Source organism: Haemaphysalis longicornis, unplaced genomic scaffold, assembly GCF_048455015.1.
Source record: "Haemaphysalis longicornis isolate Haplotype H1 unplaced genomic scaffold, Haemaphysalis longicornis Haplotype H1 scaffold_13, whole genome shotgun sequence".
Classification (NCBI taxonomy): Eukaryota; Metazoa; Arthropoda; class Arachnida; order Ixodida; family Ixodidae; genus Haemaphysalis; species Haemaphysalis longicornis.
The window spans coordinates 6220376-6245072 of record NW_027526233.1 but is presented as its reverse complement, the minus strand read 5'-3'; the positions used below and the strand labels follow the sequence as shown (position 1 = coordinate 6245072).

Genomic DNA, 24697 nt, shown 5'->3' with positions numbered 1-24697 from the left:
ACACACTTAAATTGGCAAGGAGCAAGGATGGAACAATAAAACGGAAAATTGTCAACTACCTAGCATGTTTAAAAAAAGGCCCACATTTGGGCAACTTTTTAATTTTTTTCTAATTGGCGATTTTAGAAGGAATTTGCTCTGCAGGCCAACACCAATTTGTTAAATTGTTGGAAAGTATGTATAAAAAGAACTAGTGAAAGAACCATTGTAAAACACAAACTACTGCAGTACTTTGTGTTTTACAATGAGAAGTTTCAAATTTTTTGCAAGTTGCTCAACACGCCAGTGGGTTTGGGAATTTTTTTTGAGGAAGGGAAACTTTTTTCTTGCAAAAATAGCTTCAAGTTTTCTTCTTTGTAGGAGGAGGTATCAATAAAATTTTCGTCAAAATTAAATATGTTGACCAGAGATGCCTGTACACTCTCGTGTTTTTCGAAGCATGTAAGCAGGCCCCAAGGATTGCTTTTGTTGTTGTTCGAGGCATAAATACCATTCTGCTTTCGTAGAATAAAACACGTTGTGAGCAGGTGCTCATGTTTGCTGCTGAGCCCCTCATCCCAAGCAGCAAGGAAGTCGCATACGCAAATGAGCCATGACAATGCTTTATTTTGCTACAAGGCCAGCACTCCGCAGCTCTCAGGAAACATAAACAAACAAAAAGGTCTGGCAACTCCCACCTGGAAGTTGCCATTAAATAAGAAATAAATATGACCAGAGAGACGTAGGAACCGTTCACCAAATCATTTGGGCACTGTGCCAACATCCAGTGCAAACTGTACACTGGCTTGAACACTTCACGCTTCACCGAGACTGTCCCTTCAAGACACTTACTGCCTTCCCGATTACTTCTATGGAGGATTAATTGCTTTGATACTGCGCAAACATGGGCTCCAATTCAAGTCTGCCCTGAATGGGTGACACCCTCGCTGCCTTATGCGACATAGCCTGCCATTGGCAAGCACCATATGTTATGTACAATGACCGTTCCCTTCTCCCAAGCCTCGAGTGTGAAAACATAAATACGAGAAATCGGCAGCAGCCAACCAGAGCATCGCAGTCATGAAGGAAACACCACCTGCATCAGTGTGGGCCTTATCTGCACAAGTGGTTGGGCATATTGAACCACACATAGTATCCGTTCATTTTTATGGAGCTTTCCGTTATTGCAGACATTATGAAAGCACTCGATCTTGCGGGAGAATGAAAAGTTTAACTTAAGGGGAGACGTGGGTCTTGAAATGAACTTTTTTATTAATTGGTCTGTGATAATGAAAATCACTGTGCATATGTGTTTTGTCTTCCTCATTTCAAATATGTAATCAGTTTTCAAGTGGTAGAATTATTTTTTGAGTTATAAAGAAAACACTGGAGCCTAATTAAGTAATTTCTTACGGGCCTTTAAGGAACTTTTTATTCAATTTTTTTAAAAATAAATGGTATGGTTGAGTAGCTTAAGACTTGCCATGCATGCTGAAGCTATTTATATTCCTGTAAAGATAGTTGATTGGATAGAATTAATCTAATTATGCCAAGTACAGTTTTCTGAAAACTTAATGACCTCTAATTATAACTCATAACATTTATTTGAGGCAAAATGAGCCAATTAAAATAGCTTCAGCATGCAGTTCATTTTATCCCGAATTCAACGGTATAACACTTGTAGAAATCCTTTGAAAAAAACTACCTCAAAACCCGTGTAAGGCTAGGCACATATGCAAAAAAAGGGAAGCTGAGAAAATCGCAGTTGAAGTTTTGATAGAAGTGACAGTTTTATCTATTGAGCATATGAAAAAAAGAAAGGTTCTAGAATGTAGCTCGCGTTTCGCTCAACACAAGCATACCAAGTTTGCTGAAATCAGTTGGTGGGAAAATTATGAAATCCTCTGTCTACAGATATCACCTGGCAGAAAAACTGAACAAAAGCAAAGCCAGAATGTTGCTCCAATTTTTATGCTGTTGGCAGCGCGCCGTCTCTCTTTGGCGACTAGGGCTGATGTGCCGAGCGTGCACCACAGTTGTAAATGTTTATTTTGTTATGTTACTGCTTCATTTGTAGCAATCAAATCGGATTTGCATCGCGTGAAGTAAGTTGCAGCGAAGGGGCTGGTAACGGAATGCCCGCCACTGTTCTGTGACGTGCATGCGCTTGGCTAGGTGGGATAACCACGTTTTCGGTTGAATCTACTCGTATATCGCGTCACCAACGCACATTGTGCACAGTGCGAACATTTATAATTCTCAAATCGCTCATCTATATGGTAACCTGCCGACGAGGAAGCGCACGCCGGAGTGCGGGCCGACCCGCCGCGGCATCGTTGATAACAGAATGAACACACTTCCCTTGCGACGTCGGCATGCGGCATCCTCCACTTTATCATTTCTTTTCTTTCTATTTGCTGCTGATCGAAAGATAGACGCACCTTAGTGCCCCCGCAGGCGTAATCATATCGCTACGCTATCGTCTCGGCGGCCCGCGCGGGCGCTAAGCCTACCTCCGTCTCGGCGCCGTTCTCGCGATAAGTCGTCGTCACAGGAGCAGAAAATTTTACTTCAGGTGCTTTTAATAATGCCTGTTCTTCCTTGCGGTTATCGATGGTCATTTTTACTTTATTTTTACGCCATGCGGGGCTTTTACCGGTCCTCGCATAGACGAATACATGAGACGTTGCACTGTGATGGAAGTGCCGAGCAGACGACCCACGGCGCCCAGCCAATGAGGTTGCGCCCTGCAGTCACGTGCAGTCAGTAGCCAATTAGGCGGCGCGTTCCGTCTCTTTTCTACCCCGGTTTTACTCGCAACCAACGGACGAAACGGAGTGGTTCTGGCGGGAAATTGAAAACGAAAAGACGCGCTTTCGAATGAGACCAAGATGGACGCCGTGGCGCATGTAGAACCCGAGAGGCGAGTCGTCGAAAAAATGCTCCTTTCGCGTCGAATCTTGGCCGATTTTAGCGGTTGTCGATGCTATAAATTGATAATATGGCTCAAATACGTACTCCTGGGTCTGGATATTTTGCTAACCGGTAGAAAAATAGCTCTACTTTCCGAAAATGGCGATTTCTAAAAATCGATTTTTTGGCCAAATTTCGGGATTCCAAGACCCGCGTCTCCCCTTAAATTGAATAATTTCTCAGTGAAGAAAGCATCATTCACTTCCGAACAAGCTGTGGGGGCACTGGAAAACATGAAATCTTTCGAATAAAACAAACTTGCATTTTGTCTCCATGGCCCCTTCAAGGGGGCCCCAATGGGTCTTTGGGACCAAACAATTGTCCAAAATTGATTTTTTTTAGGTATCACTTTTCTCTTGATTTGTGCAAATTTTCCTCGGGAAATTCCATACTTGGAACAGCACCAGGTACTTATAAAAGAATAATTCCCCACTTTCTCCGCCAGGAGCACTATCGCAGTGGCAGGAAATTCTCACATCACAGCATGTACTGCAGATAGAAAGATCATTTCTTTTGCACTGCGAAGATGAATGTTTAAGCCATCCAATAAGGGAAGCAGATTTTGCATTTTGTTTCAGTAGTTGTTTAAGTAGCATTATTTTTGTATGGCTAGAAGGAGTACTGTGAATGTAGAAGGTTGAGTTGATGTGAACTTGTATCTGATTGCAAAAAACAAACTGCTTCCCACATGTCATTCTCCACAACTTCACGTATCTATTCATGCCTTGCGGGTAATTTTTTGCTGAATTGTATTTCCATATTGTTCTCAACAACAATAAAAAAAAAGCATCCTTGTTTGCTGTCTGCCTTTCCTTATCAAAACAGATGCATACAGGCTCGCTGTGTTTCTTCGATCAAAGCCGTTGAAAGTCACAGCACTCGTGTTGTTATATTCTTCCTTTTTGTACGTGTTGTTCTGCACTGCAAACTTTTGCGTTGCCTCGAAATTAAGTTTAGGACCTTTATTGTGTTCGACTGCTTTGGAAGCCACCTTATGCAAGCAGCACGCACAAAGACACTAATAGCCAGGTACATTAAAGCGGCCCCTTGGCCAACCAGCACCAAGGGCGAGCCTTCAGAAGACATCACAGAACACCCAACTGCAAACCCAAGGAGAACACTTTTCCTTGAAACAAACCGTTCGTCAAACAAACCACCACTGTGAGCAGCCACAGAACCTATTGCAAGGGCAAGCTTTTCAGGAAGACCGACAACAGGGCCACAGCACACACACACAGCTCAGCCCTCTCCCTCCTCAGCTGCTTCTTCAAGATTCCCCTTGGCAGCGGCAGCAGCGGGAGGCGTCTTGGGGCCGTCCTCCTTGCCGGCTTCCTTGGAGGCGTGGGGGCGTCCCGACCAGCGCACGCCGGCGGCCGCCACTTCGCCGCCCTTCTCTGGCTGTCCGGCCACTCGAGACGCCCTCCCCCGACCGGCAGAGCCGCGGCGCAGGCGACGGCCAGCCACGTCGCCCCGAAAGTAGCCACCCCCTGCGAGTAAGACCCAGCATCAGCCACAGAGCTCCGTACTGCAGTCGAATCCCGCTACAACAAAATTCACGGGACGTGCGAAAAATTTCGTTGAAGCAGAAATTCGTCCAGGCGAAATCTGCCCCAACACACCCCGGAAAGCAAACAAAAATAGCCCCGTAATTATCCGCAACACTGACCACATGATGCAATGTTTAGAGAACGGAGTGACACGCAGTTACGTTGTGTTTGTTTGGATAACAAACGTACCAGTGGTTATCTGTTTCTTTCCAGCACGTAAAGAGAGCTTTACAGGGGTGGGGTAAAAATGCAGTCGCAACACATATTGCTTTACAACACAGCACATCTACTGAGCTGATTACTTGCCGATAGCTGCTAGGACACCCATTACCTGATCCTCTAACTTCTTATCTTATCCTGGTTGGCCAACAATCTTATCCTCTTACTTCAATGGTTAGCTGACAGGAAATTGGAAATATTTTGTTGATGCGGAAATTTAAGCAGTGCTCATTGCAGCGGGATTCAACTGTAATTATGTTCTCCGAGTAACAAATGCTTTACAGTTGAACCTCTTTATAGGAGACACGTACGTGGAAGCAGTTTTTGTCTCTTATATTAGATGTCTCTTATAAGCAGGGTACCACGTTTTCCCTTACTGATCAACCTCTAGTTAAATGTGGGCACCTTATGATTAAAATAAGCCCAAAAGAATGCTACAGGATGTTGCAAAAGGTTTATTTTTTTGTTTTTCACCACGTTTCTACAACATTCACTCATGTTTTCCACCACATTCACGTTTTGCAATTGCAAATAGTCCCCAATCTTTGTTTGCTTGAAGGCTGCATTCACACTGCTCTTCACAACAGCTTCTTCGAGTTGTGTGACGAGGCCAAGAGCTTCAAGGCCACTGGGCCACAGCTGTATGTGCTGGCGAACTTGCTGAAGTGGCGACATCACCTCTCCAGAAGTCCCAATCACCTTCGCTGTCTGACTCCTCAGTGGCACTATCTTCCCCGTCTTGCTCACGCACCATTCTGACAATGTTCTCGTCAGAGAGGTCTTCTGCCACAGGAAGATTGTCATCTGCTTCAACGAAGCCCTGGAAAGTGCCGCACTCTTCAAATTCACTCTGAATGAGCGGCCAGTGTTCCGGCTCATCGCACCCGAAGTCAGTTGAACAGCTCAGCTGAACAGCTTTCAGAGGCGGGGTCTTTATATGGGCTGAACAGCTGTCCAGAAACAACAGAATTCTCCTGTTTTTCCTGGCCATCTTTTCGTCAAAACTTGACAGCCATTTGTTAAAAATGTCGGCTGTCATCCATGCGGACTTGTTTGCGGAGTACTCTACTCCAATGGAGCAGTTCTTCAGGCAGCGTGGGTTTTTTTTACTTTCCAATGACCAGAATACGTTCTTTTTCTGTTCCGTCCATGTTCGTACAGAACATGGCTGTAAGGCGGTCTTTAGACTTTTTGCCTCCGCTACAGTCTTGTTTGGCAAAGGCAAACGTCTTCCCAGGGAGAATTTTGAAGAAGATCCCTGACTCGTTGAGGTTGAAGATGTCCCGTTTGTCCCATCCTCTTAGGAGCACTGGCAACGTCTCGCTTTTCCACTGCCTTACGGAGTTTCTGTCGGCAGCATTACTCTCGCCACAGACAGCTTTATAGCTGGGGCCATTGTGACACTTAAATCTGTCAAACCAGCCTTGACTGGCATCAAATTGTATGTCAAGAGCGAATGCAAGGTGCCTAGCTTTTCCTTGAATTAAAGGCCCGCTGAGCGCGACGTTCTTGCTGTGTGCATCTTTAATCCCCAAAAGAAGCGCTTCTGCTAGGGCAGGATGGGAGGACTTACGCAGTTTCAATCTGCTTTGGAGATCTGCTCTCGCTTCGCCCAAATCCCGCTGATGGTCTTTCTGGACAGCCCAAACTTCCTGGCGATGTCCGCCTGCTTTGTGCCGCAGTTGATGTCCGCTATGATATCCAACTTTTTAGCGACAGTGAGGCCAGTACGGCGCTTAACTGAGCAGTCCGCCATACTGGCAAGGCTGGCGGTGACACCAGTGACGCGCTAACGGTGTTCACAGCCAGGCGATGGTGCACGATCACAGAGCAAGAAAAATGTGCATGTTGGATAAGGCCAGCGTCGCTACGGCTAGCCTGATGTGAACCGAGTGAACTAAAAACAACCATGGCAGCATGCATGGATACATGGAGGCTTGAAGTCGATTAAAAAAAAAAGAGTGGCGATGATGATGGGTAAAATGCGCAAGTGGCGTTCTCTGCCCCTCTTCAAGGGATGCTTGCTTTGGTCTTGGCTTGGCTATTGGCTTGCTTCTTCTTTGAGGTTGGCATAATTGCCGACGCCTTTACTCGCATTTGCCAATTAGTCGTTAATGGAACACAGCGCGAGTAATGGGCGCAGTGCGCTCTGGCTATTCATTAGTGCTGTGGATTCGACATCTGCGGTGTTCTAGATCGGGAGCTACGCGATCGAAAGACCCCATCGCATGCTCTCGGTACTCTTGGCTCGCGCAGTAGCCCGCATGCGCAATCGCGCTAGTAATCTTGGCGGTAAGCTTTAACCACTTCTGTACGTTGCGTTTGCATTGGCAGAGCTTCTCGTCGTCGTTTCATAACTGAGCCACTCTGCATTTGCTGGAGCTATAATAAATGGCCACTGCGCGTGTCTGTCGTCCCCCTTTGTCTCCACAATGGATGCAACTGCAGTTCACGACTGGCGGCACTGCATCGAAAGTTAAAATGTCTGTTGCAAGCGAGATTGTTGACCAAAATTCAAGGATAACTTGTCTGTTATAACCGACTATCTGCTAAAGCGGATGTCTCTTATAAAAGAGGTGAAATTAATGGGAAAGATGGGGCAGCCAGCAATGTGGGTGAATAGTGCCTCTTATACCCGATTGTCTCTTACATCCGTGCCTTACATAACGGGGTTAAACTGTATTCTCTAGCGTGGCTACTTGAACTGCGACAGGCCACATGAGTCGACTCACTGGTGTTCTGCCTCAAAAACCCCGTTCCGTTTCCTGCAGCCACCACCTTGAATTGGTTCCACTCTCGTCTACCTGCCCAGAGCACACAGCGTTAAGGATTGTCCTTTCTGAAAGATGCCACTCCTTGACAGACTTAACAAATGACTAAAAGAAAATCCCACCCATGCTTTCCCGTAAATTCTCAGAGAATGTGTGTAGTGATTGTGCATTCCTGTCGACCTAGCAGACGGTCGCCACAGTACAACAGTGGCACATGTCTTCAACTAGCTCCTTCCACCAAAATCCTGCTCAAAAATGCCGTTTCGGGGGCGGCAGTGCCCTCTTTACTCTGCCGCACACAACAGCACTTGAACTTGCAAACCATTCTCAGTGCCCGTTACCAACACAGATGATGTGTGCACCAGCAGGGTGAAGCTAAAAGGTGATGACTAGCCCTCTCACTGTCAGGTGTTTCCAGCCCTGGCGCACCCCCAGTGTCTGCTGGATTTCCGGACTATTGGGGAAGGAGCATCTGGAGCGTAACGCGTTGAAAGGTAAGAGCGTGGGTGAGAAATCAACTTATTTCTAGATATTTCCAGTTTGCCATGCACGTTTCCGGGGCGATGCCCGCGCCGTTTCAACATCAGAATCTGACGCTATGGAACTTGCACCGCTTCTTCGGATGATAAACTCTGAGAAAGCGAATCAGCTCGGCTCGTGTTCGGATCGGAACCGGAAGGGCCATCGCCCCTGTCCGCAGTTGAAGGCCCCGCGTGGTGAGCGATCTGAAAGTAACGGCGCGCATGGAGCGAGCACTTCCAGCAGCCCGCACAATGCACAGAAATGATGCGTCCCGAAATCGTGATGGCAGATAGAAATAAAAAGCGGATACAACATTGATACAACCACCTCGCCTGCTGCTGACAGCAGCTGCTGAGGGCGCGGCGAGCGAGCGAAAGCCGCGACTGAGTCATGTTTTGGTCTATTGGAGCTGGGCTAACCTGGCGCGCCGTAGCAGGCGCAGGAACAGAATAATAAAGAAAACCTAGAAACTCGTTGCGGATGGCACAACAACCCTTCCACTCGTAATCACACACACACCGCATGGTCACTCATACCGACAGAGTACAGCGTGCGGAGCAACCATGCCCCCCCAGCAACGAAGGGTGGGCGCAGTCGCTCCGTACTCTTCAATATACCGTCGTAGAGAGAGCTTGCGAGTGAAAACCTGAGCTACTAGAAAGATTCAACGGATGCCGTAAACAGTCCAGGTGTGCCAGCTTTGTGCCATGGCGCGTATTTTTGAACGCACAATGGAGAACGTGCCGGTACATCAGTGACACTGCGGAGGGGAGATGCGAAAATGTACCAGTACATCAGTGACAGCAAAAACGTTAAGAGACAGGATTGTAGGGGAATGACTATTTTGTTCCTTGCATTCCTATTGCCTAACTTAGATATATGCGCATGAATTAACAGGGTTAACAGGGGCTTTTATGGTGGTATTACAGTGCCTATAAATGCCTATTTTGATGTTTCTGCCCACATGCGTATAAATGCCTATGACTGCCCGTTTCCAAAATTGGCAAATACCGTATTTACTCGCATAATCCTCGCACTTTTTTTTCGGAAAAGTCAATGCAAAGTTAGGGGTGCGAGAATTATGTGGGGAAAAAAAAAAATCCGGTGCACAGTGTTGCCAATTTGCCTTATGCCAGTCCCGCTAAATGTAGCGGTCGTTTTTTGTATAGGTAAGCTCAGTGTTGCCAACAGCAGCTATTTCTTTTTATTTTATTATTTACAACGTAAACAGTCTCCCGTCGATCAGCGATCATGAAATTGCCGCCTTTGCTTTCTGGCGCGCGCCCTATCTCATCGTCGTATGTGCGTGCCCTGCTCCAGTAATGCACGTTGAAGTCGGTGACGCCGAAGTGCCTGCCTGCGGCACGGTTGCCGTGTTCGATCGCGTACTCTTTCGCTTTCAATTTGAAAGCGGCAGTGTAGCTGGCGTTCCTCCCCATGGCGAAGCGGCGCTAAGCACAAAACAATTAGATCAAAAAGTTCTCAAAACGGCAGCGAGCTATCCACCACTGACGCGAATGACTCATTGACTGCTGCCGCTCAACGGCGGGACCACGACGGCAACACGACGACACGACAGCGGGCTGCGCGAACACCGTGTAGTTGCGCGCACGCGAAACATGCGCGAAACCGGCTCAAGGACAGTGTGAGTAGCGTGTTAGGGCGCCTGTTAGGGAGTAGCCATGCCGCCTCTCCCGCCGCCTCTCCGCCGAACAGAGAGGCGGCGGGGGAGGGCGCGCGTTGGAGAGCGCGTGCACCATGCGGGTTTCGCGAGCAGGCAACTTTCGCCGCTGCAAAGTTGGGGCAGTTGGGGGTGCGAGGATTATGCGAGGAACCAAAAAATTCAAGTTTTGGTGGCTCACATTAGGGGTGCGAGGATTACGCGAGTGCGAGGATTACGCGAGTAAATACGGTACATGACCACTCTTTAGGCTCAAGTGTAGATGTGGAGTGCAGTTTGAGATGGTTATTCACGTTGCCGAGCAGCTAGCATTGACTGTTCGGAACCCTAGTGGGTTCAACTTAGAGGACAACTTAGTCCTCTAGTTCAAATAACTTCCAAAAGACAACCACTAGCAGATGTGGAATGTGGCACACAATCTCAATCACAAGAGGCACTACTTTGAATCCAGAAATCTGGATATAGTGGTACTTTGCTATTCCTTCCACAATTTTACAGTGATTCTTAGGCTACATTCCACGTACTCTCCAAACATGTGCAGTCGCATCCTCATTTCTAGAAGCATAATTATATCCAACTCTATTTCGAATGTGCCTTCATTAGCAGATAACTCTCAGGCAACGGTGAAACATCTGTAGTTGCAATTTGTTACGCCTTAAAATTCACTCTGCCAACACGCTTTAAAATACGCTTTGCCATCAAAAAACCTGTCAGCTGCTCAGGAGCATGTTCAGGAGTGATGTGACATCTTTCCCGTACAATTCGGACATCACGGTGTTTAAGAAAATTGCCAGAGCTGTACCTAACAGTCCTCACATAAGAACATGTTCATTACTTTATAAATCGCCGTCTCTTTTGTGTTTTTTTTCTTTTGTTTTGTGTTTTTTTTTCTTTTGTTGTGTCGTAGTTTAATTGTCAGACGGACATAAAGTAGCGCTTTTTAATCACTATTCCCGACTTTCAAATATTACTTTTCATTCCTGTTTCACCATACGGGACTCTCGAGCAAGCGACAATGCCCACTGAACGTGAAAGTGAGCAGTGCGATTGCTGAACTAAGCCAATCGATCGCCACAAAATGCGGCAGTGTTAAGGGGCAATCGAACAGCCATGTTCAACTGCTGGAGCCTTTGTGTCATCATAAAAAATAACATTTTTGGTTTCCTTGTATAGATGCAGGTTGTGGAGGCCTTCATTTGAAACTATTTGCATTCATGTAAACGTTTATGGCGCCTATAAGCAGAACCTCGTTACAAGCGACACTTGGTTATGAGAGACATTTTGAAATGGTTTGGTTGGTTTTCCTGATGATGATGATGACGGTTGATGTTTAATGGCGCAAGGCGACAAGGGCAAAGAGCGCCAGAGAAAAGGTTATTTAGTGGTGGATGAGACCGTAAATACTAAGACCTGTGATTAGAAGTAAAAGTTTCCTATCCTCCTATGTTTTCTATGCTCACCACGTCTAATGTTTTCATACGGTATTCCTATGCTCACCACAGTGGTAACATTGCAAACGAGAGACATGGTTACAAGAAGCACTCCGTTACTAAGGGCAACTTTTTCGGGTCCCTAGAGTGAATTTTTCCCTATTTGAAAAAGGGGCCTTATGTGAAGGACCTGGTGGAAAGCTGCCCTGAAGATGAAGCTGGGGCCTGCATCTAAGAGACCGCAGGGGTTCCAGAAACTTCTGAGGAGTTTGTGCCTGCAGATGTGGACACTTGTTGTGTGCTTGAGGAGCCTGCAGATCGTGCTCCTCGCACAATTAAATGCTGCCCTAGAAGCTTAGCAAGATGATGAGGGTATTGTAGGACAGAAAGTGTCGGCAATTAGGGCTGACAACTGCCTAAAAGCAACAGGAGTGCTTCAATGGAAGCTAATATCCCTAAAACTACCATGAATGACTTTTTTAAAGCCATAGTGACAATCTTCGTGTCGACCGGCCTGAATACGCTTTGATACTGGTTCACAACAAATGGTCGTGCTCGACTCCGCACTGTTTCTAGACCGTGTTACAAGAGACCTTGGTTACAAGAGACACGTTTCCTGCGTCGTCCCTCGAGTGTGTCTTGTAACGAAGTTTTGCTGTATTTATGACATTGGAGGCGAAAAACGTTGTTTTGCCTGCCTGTTTGTGGCGCCTACAACGCACTTTTTTAATGCCCAAAAATCCGGCCTCCAGTGATGACCAGCTGTGCACAATAAAGTGATCCACAAGTGTCCCCCTTTGAACTGGCAGGCGAGAAGTGGAGAGGAACGTACTCTGCGCGGGGCCGTTGTCGCTGCCCGACGTCTGCCGAGTTCGCTCCGGCGATGGGCTCCTGGAAAGGAAGGGACGAAACAGAGACCGGCGCACTTGTCAATTCATGCAGGCGTTTTCGAGGCCCCGAAAATGCTTCGCACTTGGTGGTACGAAAGCTGAAACTGCCAATTTCTGGTGCCGACACAAAAAAAGACTCATCTAGAAGACCTCTGCACCATTCTCCTGCAGCATGAAACTGACAAAGAGAAGCCAACCTCCGCTTCACACTTTTGTATCGGGGGCGCCAGGCGTCATCAGGCAGCCCAGCAAGCAGCGTTGGTCGGGATCCACAGCAGAGAAAACAAACAGCTTCTTATTCTGCTGACACTACATTTCGTACCATCTACCATTGTCCCCGAAGAAGAAAGTGTACGACAGCTGCATCTTACCGGTACTCACCGACAGGGCAGAAACTTGGAGGCTGACTAGAGGACGACTCAGCGAGCAATGGAACAAAAGATGATACAGTGTAGACCATTTATAACGTAACCGCTTATAGTGCGGGACCGGATATAACGCGGGTTTTCGTGACCCGCAGTAAAATTGCAGTGCCACAAAACCCAGCCGGTGAACGTCTCTTGTACGTGTTTCTTCTCTTTCAAACCTTTATGAAAAGCAACACTGGAAGCTGCTGTTGAAAAGCTGGCAAGTAGTAGCGCCTTTTTTGCAGAGAACTTGATATTTCATTGCAATTTGCGCAACTTTGCTAATCTCATCTTGAAATATTTCCCGTTAATGAGTTAATGTCAAGTTAACGAGGTATTACTGCACATCTCCCACTGTTCTGGTCAAGAGTGCTTGGGTTGGGCCCTCCTCGTTTAGGGGTTTCCACACACTCCCACCACTGGTCCCTCCCAGAAGGCGCTCACCGGGAGGAGTCCCTGAGGTGTGCCTTGTGCAGGTCCCACTCTCGCACGTAGTTCCCCTGGGCGTCCAGCTGCCGCTGCAGCCGCTCGGCGTCGATGGAGCTCCGCTCGCTCTTCCACTCCTCATACTCCCGGCGCTGCCTGCCCGTCATGCTCAGCTTCGGGGGCAGCACACCCCCGGACTCCTGCACGCACGGAGGGGAGCCCCCAGGGGCTCGCTTTTACGCCTCTCCTGTTCGGGGGAGTCACAACACTGCCCCATAACATGCACACCAAGACCCCGGCCCATTTGCTCTCTTTTTACGCTCCCAACTTGCGAGCAGAGAAACTCGGGCAAAGTGGTCAGCTTGGGCTGCAGCTATCAAAAAACAGTGAAACACTCATGAGCAAGACAGTATGAATACACGAAAAACCCGAGACATCAGCTTACATGTGGGGGGCGTGAAAGTAAAAATACCCTTAAAAAATGCCAGTGTTTTTTGCACCGACACAGGCTTATGCCTGTTGGTCAACTGTTTATATGTTCTTCCTCATAAACATATTCCTCACAGCCATCCATCAGCGCTCATGCTTGTATCCTCTTTCGATCACGTTTTCCGAGGTATTTTTGACCAAATCACGGGCGCCCGACTAGCCGAACATCAAGTTTCGGCACCTTCCACCGAGTGCACACTAGAGACAACTCTGCAATCACTTTTTACAACTACACCACACACGTTCCAAGCTATGCAATGGAGCTTGTGCCAGCAGCATTGCTTACAAACATTTCACAGCCCGGGCACTGCCATACGTTACATGCACACTTGCGCTCTACGTATACAGACAGTGAAACTGGAACCACAGCTTTCATTTCTAGCCCTGCCAGTGCAAATATCTGTACTGCATAGAAAGCTGGGATACTGACTTCAAATAAGCAACAGAATGTTTTAAGCCCGTGCAGATATTCTGCATTTTTGCACATATACCATGTTTTCTGGTCTATAATTTGCACTTTTGTATAAGCTGCACCCCCCTCAAAATGGCAGTTTTTCGAAAAAAAAAAAAAAAGAACGTACAGTCTAATCCCGCTACAACGAAGTCCGCTTCAACGAAATTTCCGCTTCAACAAAATATTTCCAATTCCCCGTCAGCTAGCCATAGAAGTCAATGCAACAAAGTCCTCGCCACAACGAACCATTTGTCTGGCTTGCTTTCGCTTCAACGAAATTTTCGATGAATTGGGCTGGGTTTGAACAATTATTTCACAATAAAATAAGCATAGCGCCAGCTATTTGTAACTCTTTAAACATTCAGGACGCTTAGTTTCACCGAAAACATGCACGGTGCGCCCACGCCGCCACCAAAAAAAAAAAAACTCATAGGCGGATGCCATTGTTTGATGGTGATAACGATGTGGCTGGCCGTCTTTGCATGAGGAACAGGCCCGGTTCGCCAAGCCGGAGCTACAGCCACTACAGCCAATCTGTTACAGCCACTACAGCCAATCTGTATCCAATTGAAATCGCACGAATGTGCTCCGCTGCTGGCGCAGCGCCGTCATGTATGCGTTGTGGCTCGTGAGCAGCTGTCCTTGCCGTTTTCCTTCTACCATTCTTCATAGCCAAGAGCAAAAATCATGTTTGCGTGTTTGGTCTTGAAGCCTAGTCATCCTATCTTAGTCGCGAGCGCGCGGTCATGTTTAATGCAAGCGCGCGTGTCTTGCCTGCCAAGGTCAGTAGCTGCCGTGCCGTCAGAGGATAAGATAACGCCACTGCTCCTAGCAGCTATCTGAAAGTAATCAGCTCGGTAAGGCTCGGCAGCAATAGGTTTTCCGCCTGCATTTCTTCACCCCCCTCCGTAACGCGTTCTTTGCGTGCAGTGAACACAGATAACCATTGGTATGTTTGTTATCCGAATAAACGTGACGTTATTGCGCGTCACTCCTTTTTCTAAACATTGTTTTTTTGCTGCCAATGATGCGGAAACATACGGGGCTATTTTTCGGGCCTTTTCGTGGTGTGTTGGGGCGGATTTCGCCTCAACGAATTTTTGCTTCAACGAAAATTTTCGCTCGTCCCGTCAATTTCGTTGTAGCGGGATTCGACTGTATATAGGTCGCACCAATGTAGAAGTATGTACAAAACGCACTTGTTAATCAGGTAAACCCGTAGAAGATCAGTTCGTTAGAAAGTTCAGCTAAAGTACATGGTTGCGGCGGCCGCCACCTCTGAACGCATCCCCTGGTATGCGTTGCTAGACATGTGCATATACTGTCCATAGTCTAGACAGAACTTCTCAAAAATGGTTTATTGATACGCACAGATGGCATGTACTTACAGACGGCATTTAGGCGAAACAATCGAAGCCTTCTTCCTCTGACTTGATAACAGATAATTCATTCATCTAAACCACAGAGCTGTGTCTCTTAACGTGGGCTGACATCACGCAGCACACAAGGCACCTTTTCGAGTGCGGACCACGTGTAGCCGCCGCGTACCATAGTAATTCTATACATACAGTGGAATCTCGGTGATACGAATTCGGTTGATACGAATTTCGTTGTGATACGAATTTTTAAAATTCCCCGGCGAAAATGCATTGTATGCAATGTAAAAAAATTCGGATGATCCGTACGCATTTATCCCCAGGTGCGGGTGATACGAACACGGGAGCCGCGAGCAGACGACAGCGGCGTGGACGGGAGGCGGGAGAGTTGGTATGGCCGTGCGGCCTTGGTTGAGCGCGGGCACAAAAGCATGGAGCGTGAATCGCATGGAGCGTTTTCTGCTCGCGAAAACGCGCCGCGCACGCCACAGGCGCGCTGACCCTGCCGCGTAACCACCTGCACGCGCCGCGGCCGGCGGCGGCAACATGGCGGCGGCTTCGGCCGCGAAGTGGCGTCGGGAGCTCGAGCGACCGCTTCTAAGCGCTCTCTAAAATATCGCTCAAGGCACGCACGAAGTTGCTTGAGCGGTAAAGGAGCTTATAATGTAGAAGAAAACGGTACTATAAAACATCATCCGCGCCGGTAGTGAAAGCGCCCATTCAATATCTGCTGGGGTGTTAGGCCTAAACATTTCCGGCGGGGCCACCGGGCTGTCCGGAGCGTTTTCGAACTGCCGCCATGAAGAGCGCACCTCGCCATTGGCGCAAGTCGGCAGGCTCCTCCCACTGCCGCGCGCGTCGGCCGTAATTTTCCGAGCGAGGTAGCATCTGTCGCGGGGGCGAAATCGTCAACGCGGGCGTGAAAATAATGCGCGTTCAACGCCGACGCGCACAAATCGCATGCGGTTCGCGTGCGCACGTCGCGTCGAAGGTGAGCACGCGTTCTTTTGACTCCCGCGTTGACGATTCGGGCCGGCACCTTGGCGCCAGCCTCTGCTGGGGTGGTTTCTGCCCACGGCCGGGCTAGAGCGGCCGCGTGCGCACGTTGGTATCGACAAAGCGCGCGTCGCCGCCCTAGCTCGGCCGTGCTCAGCCTTGGTTGCCGCCAACGTTGCCGCGAACGGCAGTGGGAGGAGCCTCATGACTTGCGCCAATGGGGAGACGTGTGCCTCATGGCGGCAATTTCGACAGCAGCTGGCTGGGCCACCTCCGCGGCGCATATTTGGCGTGGATGATATTTTATAGCGCAGTTTTCTCCCACTTTATGAGCTTTTCCCCGCATGAGCAACTTAGTTTACACCTTGAGCTGCGTTTTAACAAAAGGTTACAAGCGGTCGCTGAAGCTACTTGCGCCTCTTCACGGCAACAGCCGACGCCATGTTGCCGCCGCCTGTCACATGCGCGGCACAATTCCATTTTTTCTCGTTTTCTGATGATACGAATTTTCGGGTGATACGAATATTTTTGCCGCCCCTTGAGATTCGTATGACCGAGATTCCACTGTAAGTCGCACCGGTAGATAAGACGCACCAACGAAAATTTCAGAAAAAAAACTGCGACTTATACACAGGAAAATACGGTAGTCCACACGGCACCCACAGAGAAAAAGAATGTCTCCAGATAACTGTAGGCGCGATGCAACCTTCAGTTATTGTAATAATAAAAAAAGGAGTACCATGCGAATGCGTCCCATTTACACCCATACGAAACACTCCAAAGCTGCATGTAACAATGCACAAGACCCCCACCACCACCCCTCTTTCAATAAAAAATTGGTGCAGCTTGCACTGATGGGGCAAAGCTTGAGAAAGTGTGGAGCAGGGGATCGACCTAGCCTCTTTCGGTGTTGCTAAGTTTTACTAGGCCTTGCTAAATTTTTTAGGTTTCGTAATGCTCTTGCTAGGGCCGGCCTAAGTGTTAAGGGGTAAGGCCAAGTTTAGCCACATTTTACAAGGTTGTTCCAGCCGGTCCCAAACACTGACAGAGGATCCCAGGGAGGGAAGTAGCTAGGTTGGCCCCAGCGCCGCCATTTTTCCAGCCTTGCACCACTAATGCAAGTTGCACCAATTTTCCTGGCATTTTAGTAGCCCAAGAAAGACTGCCACCTTTAAAAGGGCATAGTAAGGGGTGCCCATACACATGTGCCCCTTGTGCTCACACTCGAGCAGGTGCGAAAGCCGGCTTCACTGTTATAATACCCTATCTACGGTGATGCACCCTTTACAGGGGGCAGAGTTTTTTCTTGGTATTTTTTTTGCTAACGCCACCGGACCTAGCTCAAGCTTAAACGACTCCTCTATTAAAAATATCACTAACCACTGCTGGCTGACAAGATGCACCTTTTGAGGCGATCACTTGTACGCAGCAGCCAGGATGTGAGCAGCTCCCTGCTCACTTGCTCGCAAGGGTGGTGATCTGATCCCGACCCCCACTTCCACTGGGTGGCACCCGACTTTCGGGCAGTCATCAATCACGCTTGCGATAAAGATGGGAAACAGCACCGTATCCCGGACTGAACTACAAAACTGCATTCGCTTTTTGCTTTTGACATGTGGTGGAGTGCAATTCAGCTGCGACGATGCCAGCAGCTCTTGGGGGGAAAAAGTCCCGCAATAACCGCAAGCGCCCCAAACTCTCGAACTGGTGGCAAATACATGCACGAAAATGTGGTACTTGTTACATACTCAAATTCAGCAACCATCACTACACAAATGTCATTCGGCAGCAGTTGTAGGTCCCAAAATGTTTATAAAAGCTAGCTTTGGAACAGCAAGGCAAAATGGTTCTCGGAAACACATGCAAGAAAATTTCAGATCATGACAGCCCCCCAACAAAGAGTATTTGCCGCAGGACTTTTATATCTCAAACACTCCTGCTGCAGATGACAACAAAGTGTGCCGAGAAGAGGTGGAAGAGGGCTTGGGCCTTTCACAACAGCTCAGGGAGCAGGAGCAATGCTGTTTTGGAGCATCTTCAGAGCAGTAAAATGGGAGTTCTAGAGCAGCTTTTCAGAGCCATAATGCTAATTTTGGAACAGTGTAAACGTACGTCCTCACTTGCGGCGCAGCGCACGCGCAGGGCCGCACGCGCAGGGCCGCGCGCGCAAAAACGCCGCCGCTTTTTAGAGACCACACTACTGGGAGCGCGCGTGCGCAAAGGCGGCGGCGGCGGTGGCTCAAACCGGTCCTCGCCCTCTCCGACGGTGTAGCAGGGAAGAACGTTTCTGCGCGCTCGCCGGCTGTCCGCGCCGGCCCAGCTCCCCGAGGAGAGCACTGACCTCGCTCACGTGACCTCGCTCACGGGACCCGGGCGCTGATTGATTCGTTGAGTTTGGCGCAAAGCGCCTTGCCGCGAAAGATGGGTCCCGGCGCTATTTTTTTGTGGCAGAGGAATTTTGCCGCGAACGGGTATTTTGCGGCGCCGCTTTTTGCGCGCGCGGCGCTGCGCGCGCGCGGCGCCGCAAGTGAGGACGTACCTTAAGTCTGTTTGGGAGCAGATTTCTAGAGCAAAAAATCCTTTATTTGATTTTTTTTATTTTACTTCTGGCAAACACACATACACACACAAAAAATATTCAAATTGTTTTCACTCAACATTTGATCAAAACTGGGCATACCACTTTTTCGACACGTTAGAAAAATATACGTTCCCAGAATTGAAGCATCACAGTGAAAGAGCAACCACCAAGAAAAAAATACAAATAGGCGATGCTTTGAATAGCTGCACCTAACTAGACTTGATAAAAGTGAAGCATAAATGTTCCTGTTATTTGAGCATCATTGCAGCTGTGACAAACAACCCAAACAATACCAGAGATCGGCGAAATGGTCTCTCTAGCACCTAAGGTGAAAGGTTTACTATAATTTGACACCTAATGAGGCTCTAGGCAAATGAAAAAACAAAAAACAAAAAAAACACTAACAAAAACTAAGACAGGAAGAAATCGTGCGAAAAATAAGCCAACGGGAAACAAAAGATAATTTGATGCACTGCATGACTAACCCTGACTAGACTCTAGAAAATTAAAAATAAATGCTCATGTTCACAAAACAAACAAAAAAAATATCCCAGCGTATATCCCTTATGTTTATCAATGTAACGCATAAAAAATAGCATGCAACTGCGTCATGCTTAATCAAATAGCTACGTACCAGTATTTATCAACATTTTCTCGATCGTGAACAGCGGGCTTAGCGGACGAGGGTTGGGGGGGTAAACAGGAGCGAGCCCCCTCCCTCTCTTTCCCTTCCCCACAAAAAAGCAGTGCTGGACGTCAAGACACACCTATGGAGCTGATTACTCGCAGGTAGCTGCTAGCTCCATGGAATTTCCCGTCTAGACTGTTATCTCGTCTGTTATCTCGTTCCGACGGCGGCGTCACACCTTCGGAAAGGCGAGCACACTCGTGTTAAAGGTGTTGTGCCACCAAATTTTAAGTCTGTAAAAAGCCTGCTGTAGGCTTCCTCTGCATGCAACGACCCTCAACACGAAGTGCTGGGTACAGCAAGCGCTTAATATATATTTTAATTCGCTTCTAAAAATTACCTAAATGCTCTTCTGGAAATCGGGACCCATCGCTAGCGCCACTAACCATGACGTCAGTGAATTGCCAGCGCAGCAAAGTTTGTGACGTAATACAACGCTAGCTACTCGAGCGACGTGAACGTGAACTCCAGTTACCACAGTTTGTTTGGTCGCTTGGTCGTATCGACACACTATACCGATACGACGGCGACGACGACGCGACGCCGACGAGTCGTTAAAACATCGGCCAACTGCCGAATTGCCAGGCCGCGTTGTCACACCACGCCGACGGCGACACAAACACGTCGGCCGATGGAAAGTCGCCGTAGTGTGACTGACTCGCCGACCGAAGACGCGAACAAAACCGGTCGCCTGACTGGTCGCACGACGCGTCGTCAATCGACCGAGAAGCGAAAACTGCGCCCCGACAACATTCGTGCCGCAATGAACGCGGCTCTATTTTGTTAGTTTCTGGAGGGTAATAAACTCAGTAAGTTCCATGAAGCCCATACAACTCAACACTAGCGCTAATGCGATCCGTATTTTGGCGTTCGACGCTTCGGCCGTGCTCTTCGGCGACGCCGCTACCCCGGAATGCGTGTGCGATCGGCTCGCCTGTAGAAAATATAAGGTCAGTTTCGTGCAGAAGAACAGTTACGTAGGGTAATTTGGGTAATAAGAGATCAGTATCGGCAAAGGTTTTTAACGTAAAACGTAAAACCAAAGTACGGCAAGCACTATCCCTTCAGTGCAAAATCGCAGTCGCAGCCGGGCACACTTATTTTTGCGAGCGCTTTCGCAGAAGAGCAGAGTTGATGGCGATAAGCTGTCGCGGGGGCTTCGCGGAACCTTGCTGCGCAAGCGCTATTTAAAAAATGTGAGTTTGCAAGCCAGGAATTCTGTAAACTAGCTAGTAAACACCGACGTACGACTCCAAGGATGGGCCTCCATCTAGTACACCGGCTATATCGCGGAATGAAATCGTTTGTTCGCTGGCTTAGTGGTCTCGCGCGTTCCGCCCATCCGGTCAACGTTGCCGGTTCGATTCGCGGCGGGGGCAGCTTTTTTTTTTTTTTTTTTTTTTGAGCGTTTTTTTAGCATTTTTATGGTTTGCAAATCCGTGGTTTTCATTTGTCTGCATCCGAGGATGCAGACAAAGAATCCGCGTCGGAGCTGTCGCGGCTTGACGTGATGAGTCGGCGTGTTTACTTCCGTGGTGAAGCACGTATGTGGGGGAGCAGACGCCGCAGTAAAGTCGCAACGTACCGCAGCGCCGCATGGTAGACACGCGTGGCAGAGCGTCCGCGCAACCATAGCCTCCTATATAACCTACTAAAGGAGGCTATGGCGCAACGCTGTGACGTCACTGCTTGAATCGGCGCCCAGAAACCGAAACCGAATCCTGTTCACATGAATCGTGCGATAATAAATTCTTTACTCAGAATATGTGCATGTGAGAGCATGTATCATGCTTTCTAATGAAATATAAAACGTTTGCAACAAAGAATGCACAAGCAACAAATTTGGTGGCACAACACCTTTAAGATACAATGGCGAGGGTCTGACTGAACAGTAAAGTTATTTGACTTTTTGCTTTTGACAATAAGTGGGACGACTGCAACGACTACTCGTGACGGCACATGCATTGCGGCGCAGTGTGCCGTGCGCCGTGTGGTGAAGATGTAGATAGTGGCAAAGTTTGTGCACTGCCGGCACCCCAAGTTAACTCCCAAGTCCCATGAAACTGCGCCACCACTTCGAGACCAGAAAACTACGATGAGTGAATCTGAGCGTCGGTCCCTTACACCGGACTGATGGCCACACATTTTGTGGCCACACATTTTGACGGTGGCCACACATTTTGTGGCACCGCTTGGGAGAAGTGTCGGCGCAATACTGCCTTTCGGAGAAGGATGGCACAGGAAAGGCGGATTGGCGCAGCATGGCACAAATGGTGCAGCACTTCCACCCTGGCCAAGTGGCTTCAAGCACTGCCAAGGCAGATGTAGCTGCCACAGGCTACATCTGTGACTTCCTATTTCTTTTTTTCCCATAACCCCGCAAGTGCAGTCCCCAATGTCGGTGCTAAGCAAAGCAGTTGGCAAAGTGTGACCTTCAAGCAAAATATCAGCTCAAATGAATACACAATTAAATTGAAAAGGCTAGTAGAGAGTGACACACCTTGCGGGATACCACACCACTCTGTTGTGAACCGCATGATCCCTCGTACCTTCTGCAAGGCCCTGTCGTGGCGCATGGCCAGCCGGACGTTCTCAAAGTCCTGTCCCCCGTAGTTGTCCCGGTGGCGCCGGCTGCCTCCGCGGTCCCCACCCTGCTGGTCCCGCAAGCGGTCCGCCAGGAAACGGAAGCCCGGGTCCGGAGGGGGGCCCTCGTCCTGCCAGGGGGACGGGGAACGGCCGCTGCTTTGCCATACCGTTCTTCTTCAATGGCACGAAGCAAGAAAAGACGGATGTGCCCCATTTCAAAAACCCTTCGCAGTAATCCCACCTTCAAGCCCACTGTGAAGTTGGTACGGCTTTGACACCACAGTACCACAGCAAATCACACAAAAAGCAATGCAAACATGAAAGCCCTAAGCTCAATACAATTAAACCTTGTTATAATGAGACAGGCTATAACTAGATAACGAATATAACCAGCAAATTGTAATTCCCCTTGAAAGTCCTCATAGAAACCAACGTATTTAAAACCTTGTTTTAAAGACGTAAAATTTGCCCGTTACAGGATATAACAAACAAATTTCACTAGGAAATAGAACTTTGAGCCAATTTTATGGCAGTGTCAACGCAGATGTGAGGAGCTGCGTAGCGCGGCAACTGTATTTTGGCGTTCAAAACTCCCGCAATGCGTGCAGAGCTGGATGGCACGCCATGCTGCACTGCACCCACGAAGCTGTTCCCACTTTCCTCTCGCTGAAACACGGCATGCGTCCAAAGCACCCACGGCGGCGGTGCACCTAGCAGACTGTTGTCACTCGCTGATGTGCACCGCAGGAGCCGCGTCGTTGAAGTTGAGTGCGGGTTTCTTTGAAAGCATTTCAGCCTCATCTTTTGTCGTGCTGCGTCATTTGAGCAACTTGAATGCGCCAGTCAGGAAGTGATTGACTGATTATGGGGTTTAACGCGCCAGTGCTTCATAGGCAATGAGGCGCGCCGTAGTGGAGGGCTCCGGGTTAAATCTTGACTACCTGGGGATCAGGAAGTGAAAGAGAGATTATAATGCTAGACCAGAAGGCGGCTATGACAAAAGCCGTCTTATTGGGCACAAGGCTGAGCGAGCCATCGTTCGCATCGGGAAGACGCATCGATGTCTAATTACGGACTCCTCTGCAGCTAAGTCTGTCTGATATACGAGTTATGTATTGTGAACTGCAACAAAGTAGGCGTGCGACTTTCCCTTTTTACCTGCAGAATGTGGTTATTTTGTTGTGTACCGCCATGCAGCGAGATGCGATTTCGCCCGCTATTAATGAGCAAACCGCGGCGCCCCTTCAATAATGCTATAACGAGGCTTAACTGTACTACAAAAGCTATGCGAAGGTAACATCGAGTTTTTCATTTGGATGCATAGCCCCGTAAAAGGACAACTGAAGTCACTAAACCTCACAGCTGCTGCTGGTGATAACATGAGTACGTGCTCCCCTCTCGTGGTGGCACAAGGTACCACAATGGCATTTCAATAGATTTCCACATTTTCTTTTGATTGAATACTTTTGATAAAATTCCAGGTAAGATTCATAAAATCGTACGGCAGGTCAAAATTCGTGCATTTTATGGAAAGTTCAGAAGAATGGGCAAGTGTGCCACACTCCCCAAGCACACATTTGCAAAGCCCACACTCCACGCAGCGACACCCTGTTCCCCGCTGGGCATTCAGCAAGCCAGATATTTTTCAGTGCAGAGCACTTTAGGGGCACGCCTTGTTGTCGTAGCTCGCTTGCTGTAACGCTGTTCGATGTCAAGCGACTGCCGGAATCAGGTGGCGCAGCGAGATAACGGACCCAAGTAGAGCAAGGCGTACCATCGTAACGGCGTCCCACAGAGGCTTTGTAAACCAAGAGGTTCATATAGTCATAACTGCTCAAAACTCATAAACCACTGGCACTTTTCATACATCTCCCCAATGTATCGCGCAAAGAAAACTGTAGGTACATTTGAGGCAAAATATACACGTAATTACCGTAACTACCCGATTCTAACGCGCAGTTTTTTTCCGGAAAAACAGACTGAAAAATCGCATGCGCGTTAGAATCGGATACGAAACCGAAACTGCCGAAACAGCTGAAATTTCATTTCACCCATCGCCATCGCCATCTCAAGATGGCGCGCCAAAGCTTTTAGCAACAATTTTTCGGGTTTAGGCGCCTAGTACGCGTAGGGTTTTCTATCAGCGTTCACACAAATCGTCAAATTGTTCCACTTGCGCCCTTGATAGCAGCAACTGGAGAAGCGGCAACGAAGGTGCGCCGCTTCCACGGCTTGCGAGCGGCTCCCACGCGTTCACAGGGAGCGGTTTGCTGAAGCGTGCGCCTTCTGAGAAGCTGGCGGGATGGGCGTGCGAGGCGTGGGCCACGATCCCATTGACCATGGTTGAACATTCGTTCAGAAGTGTGGCATCGCGACGCGCTTGACGGCACCGAGGACGAGATGTCGCGGTCAGCGAAAGGCGACAAGGAGCTCTCGGAGAGCGACGAGGAGTGAGATGCGCGATATTACTTCGGGAAATAAATCGCCCGTTTCTCTCGCATTCGTTTTTCTTGCTCACAAAGTTCCGTGCGCATTACAATCGGAGGTGCAAGTTTTTTCATTTTTTTGCCTGGAAAATTGGGTGCGCGTTAGAATCGGGGGCGCGTTAGAATCGGGTAATTACGGTAACCGGCAGCGCCCGTGTTCATTTAGTTCGGAACGCTCGTTGGGTTGGTTTTTACG

At 48.5% G+C, this 24697-nt stretch overlaps 1 protein-coding gene across 3 annotated transcripts in view; it reads right to left on the bottom strand.

Annotated features, from left to right (window-relative positions):
- Window positions 1–588: 588 nt before the first annotated feature.
- The window catches only part of LOC144164226 (uncharacterized), a 42681-nt gene continuing 18572 nt past the window's right edge, over window positions 589–24697 (bottom strand). For all 3 annotated transcript variants that reach the window (XM_077694742.1, XM_077694741.1, XM_077694743.1), the window contains 4 exons: window positions 21979–22143; window positions 12864–13045; window positions 11955–12013; window positions 589–4439 (listed from right to left, as the gene is read on the bottom strand). In XM_077694742.1, coding sequence (XP_077550868.1) covers window positions 4192–4439; window positions 11955–12013; window positions 12864–13045; window positions 21979–22143 — 654 coding nt within the window. In that variant the 3' untranslated portion in view covers window positions 589–4191. The remainder of the gene's footprint in view (window positions 4440–11954; window positions 12014–12863; window positions 13046–21978; window positions 22144–24697) is intronic.